The sequence below is a fragment of the Leucoraja erinacea genome, chromosome 19 (assembly GCF_028641065.1).
Source record: "Leucoraja erinacea ecotype New England chromosome 19, Leri_hhj_1, whole genome shotgun sequence".
Taxonomy (NCBI): domain Eukaryota; kingdom Metazoa; phylum Chordata; class Chondrichthyes; order Rajiformes; family Rajidae; genus Leucoraja; species Leucoraja erinaceus.
The window spans coordinates 13,543,393-13,555,514 of record NC_073395.1 but is presented as its reverse complement, the minus strand read 5'-3'; the positions used below and the strand labels follow the sequence as shown (position 1 = coordinate 13,555,514).

Genomic DNA, 12,122 nt, shown 5'->3' with positions numbered 1-12,122 from the left:
GATTAATAAAATTTCACAATTCAGAACTAAAGGACCAAAGTATTGATAAGAAAATGGAAAGTGCCATGTGAGAAATGTGTCATGAAAACAGATAAAAGCCACTCATTCTAGAATGGTTAACTATTGCTTAAGATCTATTTCTGAGCCGTTTGACGTGCTTTTTGATTTTTGACATGAATTATGTTTGCCTAGACTTACTAACTGTATAAATGAGGCAATTTTCATCAAGGACTGGGGCACTTTGTTGGGTTATTTGCCTTGAGTGATATTTGAAGCTATTTGAGGGTTCAACTGAAGAGGGGGTGAGGCTGGGTAGCTGAAGGCATCCCTCAAGGATAGAGCACTACTGAATGTTGGCTCCAGTTGCGCTGCAGCAGCAGCATGCCACAGTTAACACTGGCACCTTGAGTAATAAAATATGTATGTTGTTTGAAGTTGAATGAATGGAGTTTCTTAATTCAAATTGAATAGACCTGATTAATTATGAATCAGGCACATTTGATCCACAATGGTGTTGGCTGCGAGACAGCAAGATCATTGCTGCAGAAGCAAATGTTACCATCGACAGCAGAGAAGAGTTAAAGTGAGCTTTGCCCCTAAACACAAAAAAAGCAACAAGGCATGTCCAAGTACTAAATTTGTAACAGCGCTCTGTATAAGTGCAAGAACACAAGCAATAACCTTGTTGGGTTGATTCCACCTACTAGTGAAAAGCAGCCTTTCAATGGGGATTACTCATAAAAGGAACGACTTGCAACTGACTGTATTTAAGTGTTGCCATTTGTGCCACAGTCTTTGTTCGCCGGTACAGATGATTCCCAGACAAAAGTTGTCTCATGAAATCCACGCTGCCACTAAAATCTTAGCGCTGCTCGCTAAAGTCTTAAAAGGAAGAGCAAAAAGTCTTGAGCACGAAGATTTAACATTTTCGTAACCTTTTTGTTGTCCTGTTTCATTCTGACTGATCCAGAGCCACAATGGCCAATTAGGCTTTTTTTTTAAAAAAGCCTAATTTCATCAGGCCCAATCAGTAGAGGACGCCAGAACAGCATTTGGTGTACATGGGGCAATCAAAATTACCACTTTTGGCCTCGACAGCAATGCAGGCATGACCCAAGCAAACGTTTCTCCCAGCGTCAGTAGTAGCACACCCTTCAGCCAGTCGAAACAGCCCTGCACCTGCAAAGTGTGCACTTTGCCAAAGTCATTGTGGGTAAACAGTGGCCCCTTGTGCCTGTCCATTCTCTCTTCTCTATTCTGAAACGTGCGTCATGACATGAGCAAAGACTTTCTACTTTCATGCAAAACACAAAAGGTGACATATCATGTTTAACTCTCTTCTTCCATTGTGGCATACTCTCAAAACATGTACTTAAAAGAAAATGTAATGTCTTTCCTTTCTCTCCAGTTCTGCAATTTGTCCCTCGTTATGTTGATGTGAGAATTTGCAACTTCACTCAGAGAATTGAGAAAGGACTGACAATGGCATTTGCAGAAGTGCGTCGAAGGCGACACAAAACTGAAGGCTTTGCTGTCCGGGTAAGAATGAGTTTGCCTTGTCTGAAGTTTCAAAAAAAAATTGATCCTCAAAAAATTATGAGCCCATCAAGTTCCTGCTCACCAACAATTCCCATACACTTACACTATCCTACATACTAGGGACAATTTACAATCTTTACCAAAGCCAATTAACCTACAAACCTGGACGTCTTTGAAATGTGGGAGAAAACCAGGGCACCCGGCGCAAACCCACGAGGAGAACGTATAAATTCCGTACAGACAGCACCCGTAGTCAGGATCAAACCCAGGTTTCTGGCTCTGTAAAGCAGCAACTCTACCACTGCACGACGGTGCCTCCCTATATTGTCTTTAGTCTAAAAAAAAACAGTTGCTAGCAGAGCTCTGGTATAACATGTGCAGAGATCAAGGTGAAATGGCAATGATGATTAAAGTGATTAATAACTGAGCGGATACAGCCTATCAGCTTGTGGAGAAGCAATACCAAAACCAACCACTTGTTTTGTGTATCCTTTTTCAGCATGGTAAAACATTGGTGGGTGCTTCGAGGAGCATTATTAAATAACATTTTCATCTTGCTGTATTGGAGGATAATAGAATAGATTATCAAATATAAACAGAAAGGGCTTGAAAGAAAAAGGAGGAGAGAGAGGCACAAACACTTTGGGAGGATTCGAGGCAGGCAGTTGAAACAGGGTCTCCACTAGTGGAGCAGTTAAAATGGTGGTTTTCAGAAGGCCAGAAACAGAAGATTGTGTATTTATTGGAGGGTTATAAGGCTGGAGGAAATGTATTGATTGAAATATACAGACGGGGGGGGGGGGGGGGGGGGGGGACAGAATTTTCATGTTTTTGAATATACTTGAATGGAGAACCTGAAGGCGATTTGCACAGAGGAACAATGAATCTAAAGTAGCAACATCATGAACTGTGTCTAATTAAATGTATACGTTATGAATTTGAAGTTCATTTTGTACTGACACAAAAGTGAGGACCATTAATCTTCCTAATATATTAAAGTTAGTTCAAGCCTATGTTTGTGGGACCTTATTGTGGCCAAGAAACCATTATTTCCAAAATTATGTTATTGGAAATAGGATCTTCATTGCCTTGGGGTGAATGCCCCAATATGAAGGCATGACTATCAAGTGATAAGATAACAAATGTTTATATATTTCTATTCCTCTTAAATTAGAATATTGCAAAAAAAAAGTGTTTATCTCCACATTATTTAATTTGCTTTTGTTATCTTTAGATTTGTGGTACCAGATGATGCATGTATAAATGAGGAAGATTAGAGTAGATAGGAGAGCTATCTTTCCAGTAAGAGGAAACAGGAACGGTAGGTAAATACTACTGCACTTGATTTATAAGGGTGCAGCTCACCTTGCAAGTTGTTGAAACTTTGTTGATCGCCTGGAGCAGTCTATTCCTTTTAACGGCAGATTGTTCTGCACAAGATCACCAACAAATTACGAAGAGGAGACCTATTTTGTGTATCTTAGTTCATCAAGAATGATCCCCATAGTTCCACGAGGACAGACTTCATTGGTTTAGTTTAATTTAGAGGTACGGCACAGAAACAGGCCCTTTGGCCCTCTGAGTTGGTGCAGTACACGAGCACTGTCCTACACACACACAAGGGCCACTTTACAATTTCACCAAGCTAATTAGCCTAAAAACCTATATATATTTAGAATATGGGAGGAAACCTGAGCACCCGGAGAAAACCCACGCAAGTCACGGGGAGAATTCTAAGATTTCAGGGGGGGGGGGGGGGGTTGCATTTGTTGATAGATCTGAGAATCTATTTCGTTCATTATATTTGAAGAAAGTCATGCTGATTATTCATCCTAAAATGTATCTATATTGTGAACTCATAATCTTGCATGTTTTAGAAGCCAAGTACTCTAACAAATCATAATGATCGTTTTGAATGAGTAAAGGAATGATATATATTTTATTTAGCTTCAAAAAGTGATGGAGTTTCAGTAAAAAAAGCAATGAAATATCGCTGCGTGCACTAAGCTTTATTGTAAAAGAACCTGATTTGATTGCACTTGAAATGCATTAGTAAAATTAAAGTAGAAGACATCACGTTGAAACATATGAAAACAAAATAAGAGATGATGGTCATTCAATAGTAACAAAATACATGTCAAGAAACACTTGCGTTGTTGGTAGACACATAATGCTAGAGTAATTCATCAGGACAGGCTGCATCTCTGGAGAGAAGGAATGGGTAACTTTTCTGGTTGAGACCCTTCTTCAGACTGAGTGGTTCTGACTTCTGTAACTCTTTACCCAATGGCACTTTGGGAGTCAGTTCAGAAGTTTTGCAGTAATTTAGGAAGGGAGCACGTCACCACCACCTTGAGAGTAATTGGGAAAGGGCAATAAATGATGGCCTTGCAAGAGATATCTGATAATTAATAAATAAACGCCAATTAAATCTTCAGGCAAGGTTGCAAACTTTCCAATAGCTGTGTGCAAGCATCATGCACATTAATTGTGTCTACTTTGTAACTGGTGTGCTGCTGAAGGTAGAAGGTTAATGAATTGAGGTTGGGCCTCCTAGAGCAAATGATACATTTTCCGTGTGTGTATCAATGCTGCCAGTAAGGTTTATCATGGATGATGATGATTTGATCCAGTTTGTGGCATTTTTTAAAAAGGCTCAAAGATAAATCTAAGTCGGAAACACAAACACCGGTTAAAAAACAGGTCAGGTAGCAACTATGGAGAGTGAGGGGAAATTTGTTAACATTTCAAGTCAATTAATTTCATCCAAACTAACAAATTATTGACTGGTGATATTGGAACTCTTGTTGTCGCCTTGATTACAGATTCTGTCTCTGAGGATTTCCATTCTGCATTTGTAACATTAATTGGAAGCTTAAATGCTTTAAAATGATTTTCAACATCATTGGTTACCATCACATTGCAACTGAAAGTAATGCTTGTTACCACCTTTTGATCAGGATGGCATGCAGTGTGTGGGAGCATATATTGAAGGGCTAACATTTCCCGCTGATGAAATTCATACTCATTCAGTGATGAATAATCACATGAAGCTAAAAGTGATGGTAGACACAAAATGCTGGAGTAACTCAGCGGGACAGGCAGCATCTCTGGAGAGAAGGAATGTCAGTCTGAAGAAGTGTCTTGTAGCGGCACCTAGTGGTGGCTTGGGGCATTACGAACGCTCGCTATTGGCTGGCGCTGTCACGTGACTGCGGGTTTTTGGTTCAACAGTTAGTTCAGTTCAACCCGAGTAGCAGGAGCTTCGTTTTATTTGGCGAACCTGTAACGCAGTTGAGTTACTCGCTTTGTTTGCTGTTTCCAAATAAAGAATTTTATTTCACTCAACTGACTCTATCATCAACCCTGCCAAGTGTCAGTTCGGCCTGCGCTCCATTTCCTTCCTGGGGCATCATGTCACCTCGCAGTGTGCAGCCCCGCTGCCCACTAAAGTGGAGCCATTCGATAATTCCCTCGGCCGCTCACTGTCAAGGGGCTGCAGGAGTTTGTCGGGATGGTGAACTTCTGTCATCGGTTCGTGCCGGAAACTGCCCGGATCGTGCGCCCTTTGTTTCAGTGCCTCACCGGTAAACCACGGGACCTCGTGTGGACTGACAAGGCCGTGGCTGCGTTTGATTATGCGAAGGAGGCGTTGGCCAAGGCCACCATAACCATATATAATAACCATATAACCATTACAGCATGGAAACAGGCCACCTCAGCCCTACAAGTCTGTACCGAACAATTATTTTCCCCTAGTCCCATCTACCTGCACTCAGACCATAACCCTCCATTCCTTTCCCATCCATATACCTATCTAATTTATTTTTAAATGATAAAATCGAACCTACCTCCACCACTTCCACTGGAAGATCATTCCACACAGCTACCACTCTCTGAGTAAAGAAGTTCCCCCTCATGTTACCCCTAAACTTCTGTCCCTTATTCTGAAGTCATGTCCTCTTGTTTGAATCTTCCCTACTCTCAATGGGAAAAGCTTGTCCACGTCAACTCTGTCTATCCCTCTCATCATTTTAAAGACCTCTATCAAGTCCTCCCTTAACCTTCTGCGCTCCAGAGAATAAAGACCTAACTTATTCAACCTTTCTCTGTAACTTAGTTGCTGAAACCCAGGCAACAGTCTAGTAAATCTCCTCTGTACTCTCTCTAATTTGTTGACATCCTTCCTATAATTGGGCGATCAAAATTGTACACCATACTCCAGAATTGGTCTCACCAATGCCTTGTACAATTTTAACATTACATCCCAACTTCTATACTCAATGCTCTGATTTATAAAGGCTAGCATACCAAAAGCTTTCTTTACCACCCTTTCTACATGAGATTCCACCTTCAGGGAACTATGCACAGTTATTCCAAGATCCCTCTGTTCAACTGCATTCCTCAATTCGCTACCATTTACCATGTACGTCCTATTTTGATTTGTCCTGCCAAGATGTAGCACCTCACACTTATCAGCATTAAACTCCATCTGCCATCTTTCAGCCCATTCTTCCAAATGGCCTAAATCTCTCTGTAGACTTTGGAAATCTACTTCATTATCCACAACACCACCTATCTTAGTATCATCTACATATTTACTAATCCAATTTACCACACCTTCATCCAGATCATTGATGTACATGACAAACAACAGTGGACCCAACACAGATCCCTGAGGCACCCCACTAGTCACCTGCCTCCAACATGACAAACAGCCATCCACCATTACTCTCTGTCGTCTCCCATTCAGCCACTGTTGAATCCATCTTGCTACGCCTGCATTTATACCCAATTGAACCCCACTGCAATTGAACCTTCTTAACCAACCTTCCATGAGGAACCTTGTCAAAGGCTTTACTAAAGTCCATATAGACAACATCCACTGCTTTACCCTCATCAATTTCCCTAGTAACCTCTTCAAAAAATTCAAGAAGATTAGTCAAACATGACCTTCCAGGCACAAATCCATGTTGACTGTTCCTAATCAGACCATGTTTATCCAGATGCTTAAATATATTATCTCTAAGTATCTTTTCCATTAATTTGCCCACCACTGAAGTCAGGACTGGAGACTTATCCCCTTTTATATTTTTCAAAAGTGTCAGTACTTCTTTTTCTTTGAATCTCATAGTATCCATAGCTACTCTACTTGTTTCCCTTACCTCACATAATTAAATATCCTTCTCCTTGGTGAATACCGAAGAAAATAAATTGTTCAATATCTCCCCCATCTCTTTTGGCTTTGCAGATAGCTGTCCACTCTGTCTCTCTAATGGATCAATGTTATCCCTCGTTATCCTTTTGCTATTAATATAGCTGTAGAAACCCTTTGGATTTACTTTCACCTTACTTGCCAAAGCAACCTCATATCTCCTTTTAGCTTTTCTAATTTATTTCTTAAGATTCTTTTTGCATTCTTTATACTCCTCAAACAGCTCATTCACTCCATGCTGCCTCTTATTCTCTGTTTATTTTCTTTTTCTTCTTTCTCCCCTAGATTTTGGGTCCGAGTGTTTCCCTTTTCTGCCTCCTGCCTCACACTCTGTCTACTAGCTTTCTCTATTTGAGCCTCCCCCCAACCATTCTAGTTTAAAGTCTCCTCAGTAGCCTTTGCAAAATCTCCCCGCCAGGATATTGGTCCCCTGCGGTGCACCCGCGGGCCGCTGCCCCGACTGCCCTCACAGTGGACTCCTCTGATACGGCTGTTGGAGGGCACCTCAAGCAGCTCATCGACGGCCGCTGGCAGTCGTTGGCCTTTTTTAGCCTTCTCATGCGATCCCCGGGAACAGCTACAGTGCCTTTGACCGGGAGCTCCTCGCTCTTTATTTGGCCGGACATCATTTCCAATACTTCCTGGAGAGCAGGCCCTTCACGGCCTTCACTGACCACCGCCTTGGCCAAGGTGTCCGACCCCTGGTTCGCTCGTTCACAACAGACATTCAGCATGTGGCCGGCAAGCTCAACCTGGTCGCGGATACTTTGTCTCGCCCTGCTCTTCCGGCTGTAGTGGCCGCAGACCCCGGTGGATTATGCGGGGTTCGCCAAAGCGCAACACGAGGATGGTGAGATGGACAGTTACAGGCCGGCTGCCTCCGGGTTGCAGTTGGCCGATGTTTCTTTCGGCCCAGCAGGGGTGTCAGTCCTATGTGACCTGTCCACCGGGAGACCACGCCCTATTGTCCTTGTGGGTTGGCGGCGACGGGTTTTCGACGCTATACGTGGCCTGGCACACCCTTCCATGCAGGCCACTTCTGCACTGGTGGCAGACAGGTTTGTCTGGCTTGGCCTTCGTATGCAGGTTGTGGCCTGGGCCAGAGCCTGCATTCCCTGCCAGACATCGAAGATCCAATGACATGTGCGAGCACCGGTGCAAGATTTTGTGGTTCTCTGTGGCTGTTTCCAGCACGTCCACGTCGATTTGGTGGGCTCACTGCTCACCGTTGTGGATCATTTTACGAGGTGGCCTGAGGCAATTCTGCTGGCCGACACCTCCACCGCGTCTTGTTCTCGAACTCTCGCAGCTCATTGGATTGCTCGTTTTGGCGTGCCCGAGGACATTACCACCGACCGGGGGGCTCAATTCACTTCAGCTTTGTGGTCAGTTTTGGCGCAGCTGTATGGCTCCTGAGTAGTGGTCCACGTTATCCAGTATCTCATGGTAGATCTTTAGTTTTGTTTCAGCTTTTTGTTTGTCCATATTCCAAGTAACTGAAACAATGTGCCTTAAATAGCCATAAACTTGGGTCATCTACCCGCCAACCATTGCCGCATAATAAGTCCAGTCCTCACCAATTGCATGCATGCTTAAATGGCAGCTGGACACAAAATGCTAGAGTAACTCAGTGGGTCAGGCAACATCTCTAGAGAGAAGGAATGGATGACATTTCGGGTCGAGACCCTCTTCAGACCGATTTGAACCAGCATCTGCAGTTCTTCTTACACTTAAATGGCAGCTTCTGATTTCAGAAGAGTGGTTCATTTGTCATTACCAATTACACTTGAATGGATGGTGAGATGGCTCTTTGAGTTTGTGTTACATGCCATTTACGTGCCAATTTAAATGGGTCTGGTGATTTCAGACAAAGATATTCAATGTGTTTCACATCAACTACCTTGGTGAATCTGGATCCAATTCTTCACTATTAGGATAGGGGCCGCTAAACTAAATTAAAGTAAAATATGGCAACTCTGTGGTCTACTATCATACGCTCTTATATGTATTATGATCGTGCCTAATGTATAGCCGGATTGTCACTGAACAGTGCAAAAAAATGTCAATGTACTTGGGTACACATGACAAAGTATCATTGAACCTCTTAACCATTAATTACACAGGATTGTGTGAAGGTATATTGGTCCCCTTACAGTCTGGTTATACTGTCCTCCATGCAATTAGCAAATGGTAAACACAAACACCAGATATAACTGTGTGCATTAAAGAAAACACTTGGATCTGCATGCAATGTACATCTCATCTGAAGTAAATGAAGGGCAAATTTCATCTGCTAAATCTCATTCAACATCTTTTCTCTTAATATGAACATCAGTCTATTTTATTGAGCAGATGAGGCTATTTATTGACAGTGAAATGGGATCTCAGAATGAACCAATATCTTTAGCAGCAGAAGGGGGGAAAAAAACTAAAGATGAAAATGCCAACCAAGGAGCACTGATGATGAAATAGGAGAAAGGTACAGTTTTAAACATCCTAATTTCATTAATTCATGCTCCAGTTAATTTTAGTCATAAGCAGGCAAATCTAAGGAGAACAAAAATCATCATACCCTGTGTGAAATGGAGCCTGAAGCTTTGAAATGGTTATTCATTTAAGTATGTGTTTGAATGTCCTGTCCCTCATCTTCCATAGCTGCTGTTATATTCTGCATAGCTAATTTTTATTTGCTTTCATTTCAGATTATAAATGTTACCGATACAGTGCAGAATGTGGGAGGATTGCGACAAGGTCCTGTTAATATAACATTCGCTATCTACAGCCAGCGTGAATTTCTGAATGGCTCTGATGTGAGCGATTTGCTGCGGATATTGAATCTCGTGGAGTTTAGTTTTTATCTGGGTTTTCCTGTCCTTAAGACAGCTGAGCGTAAGTTTACTTTTCATATGTGCACGTTCTTAAATTATCTAAAGAAGCTATTAAATTATCTGAAGATATAAAAAAGCTATTAGATGCACTGGGAAGCAATTTAATTGAACTGATTTGAGGAACCTGTGTATGATCCAATATAAGGAGGGTACCAAACGATTTAGAAAAATAAATAGTTAAGAAATGCTGAATTTTCTAATTAGACACTTGCCAGAATTAAAAACCAGTTGGATATTTAGCATCAAAGTCTGCTGAGATACAGTGAGAAAGTTTATGTTCTATCCAGTGAATTCACAGTGTAAATGAATACAATCGAGCCACACTCAGGTAACAGGTAGTGCAAAGTGAAAGATAACAAAGTGCAGAATATAATGATATAGCATAAGTGTTTCATTTACAGAGTAAGTGCAAATGAAAACGAATGAAAAGGCTACAGTGTGGTAAATTGGGAGATTGGGACTACACCCTAGTTTATGTAAGGACTGTACAGTAGTCTAACAATAGTGGGAAGGAAGATATTCCTGCATCTAGTATATGCTTTTAATCTTTTATCTCTTCTGCCTGAGAGGAGAAAAGGAAATTACCAGGATGATCATGTTCCTTGACAATGTGGGCTGCTTTCTCGAGGCAGTTTGACATATAGATGGAGTTGATGGGTGAGGCTGGTGTGTGTGATTGGCTGGGCTACAACCACAACTGTGCAATTTCTTGAGAGATAGCTTTTACAGGTGCACTAAGATCTATGCTTTATTTTCTAATTCAGTACATTGAGGCTGTATATACTTCAACAAGCTTGAGTTAAAAGTTTAAGAAGGTATGCAACCCCTTTCAAAAATTGTCTCAACTGATCCGTCAAATTGACTGATCCAGTCAATTGAAAACAAGTGTTTTGTATTAACAAAATTGGAGCTGTCATGCATAATAGGTTTTTGAGAGATCTTGCTGTTTTCTAACAAAAAACAAAATGTTCTAAATTTAGGGGCATGGTAATTTTTTTCTTTTTTTAATTATTTGTTTTTAATTCTTTAGGAAAGGCTACTTAGAGGAACACCAATTACTTTACAAGTTTAAGTGCCAGCATGACAAAGCCATGACATTTTTTTTGTTGCAGCAGTCTGTGGTCTGGGTTTTCTCCAAAGACAATTGCTCAAGATTAATGAACACACGGCTTTCTTTTATAGCCAAGTAAAGATAGAAAAAATATAAATCTTGGACCAAACTGCTTCACTTTTGACCGTAAACCTAAGGAATTTTAGATTGTATGTTTTAGACTTTTACACTATTGAATCTGTTTTAGACTTTTACACTATTCAATTTGGTTGAAACTTCCACTTCTAAGTTACAACCTTGTGTTTATCCTATGAATCTGGTTCTAATGGTGATCCACTTTATGATATCAATAATTCTAGTAATAGAGGTGCAGCACGAAAAAACCCTTAGAAATATTGACCGAGAAATACATGACAAAAATAAGCATAATGTGTTTTAGCTCCTGCATAGAGTTGTTTGCAGGTGTAAACTGTATTTGACTTGAAATATTCCAATGCCTGTTCAAGATCATTGTTTTTACATTTTTGCAGCAATGTATTACCCTGAACTTAACAGGTCACATCTACTGAAGGCTTCTTGGATAAAGACAGGTACGTATCTCAGTCCCACGCAATTAGCATATCTGCAGTTATCTCAAAACATTTACTGACATTTAATTTCTTTGAGAATTTATTAGGCCTAATGAACCTAAAAACTGCCATATATTGCCGAGGTACCATTTCACATTTTCTGGCCACTCACGAAGTTGCTAACCAGAACAGATGCACATGTGTTAATAAGTGCTTTTGACAACAGGGAAATGTAGCTAAACCTGAGACTTTTCTGGTCCAGCTGTACTAATCAGAAATGGGGACTGCAGTCCATACTATCACGTCTAACTTGGGTACTAAGGGTCGGGTATAGTATCTAAGCTAAGATCAACTGCCACAGCACACATTAGAATCAAACCTGAGACCCAGTTAAAACACCCACTTCTACAGTTCATTCTTTTGCTAAATTAACCTTTGAGCTACAATGGCATTTGTTTCAGGTTTTACTAAAACATAATTTTACATAAATTTTATATTTTTTAGTTTGCACACGAGCCTCTTGCTATCAAAACAGGAGGGAAACATTTGGTGGAATTTCTCCATTCAGAATAATTGGCATGGAATGATTGTTTAGACATGATAATTTAAAACAGTTATGGCTGAAAATGTCATGGCCTAGAAATTGAGGAGACCTGTAAATAGACTTTTCAAGAAAATGAACATTCTTATTCAGTCTCAAGAAGGGTCTTGACCTGAAACATCGCCTATTTCTTCGCTCCATAGATGCCGCCTCACCTGCTGAGTTTCTCCAGCATTTTTATCTACCTTCGATTTTTCCAACATCTGCAGTTCCTTCTTAAACATTCTTATTCATATTTATCTTGCATGAGGTATGTCGT

At 40.9% G+C, this 12,122-nt stretch overlaps 1 protein-coding gene across 2 annotated transcripts in view; it reads left to right on the top strand.

The window, feature by feature from the left end:
- si:ch211-1e14.1 (UPF0606 protein KIAA1549) overlaps window positions 1–12,122 on the top strand; it is a 167,674-nt gene that overhangs the window by 98,687 nt on the left and 56,865 nt on the right. For both annotated transcript variants that reach the window (XM_055650350.1, XM_055650349.1), the window contains exons 5-7: window positions 1,409–1,539; window positions 9,457–9,643; window positions 11,224–11,283. In XM_055650350.1, the coding sequence (XP_055506325.1) occupies window positions 1,409–1,539; window positions 9,457–9,643; window positions 11,224–11,283 (378 nt within the window). The remainder of the gene's footprint in view (window positions 1–1,408; window positions 1,540–9,456; window positions 9,644–11,223; window positions 11,284–12,122) is intronic.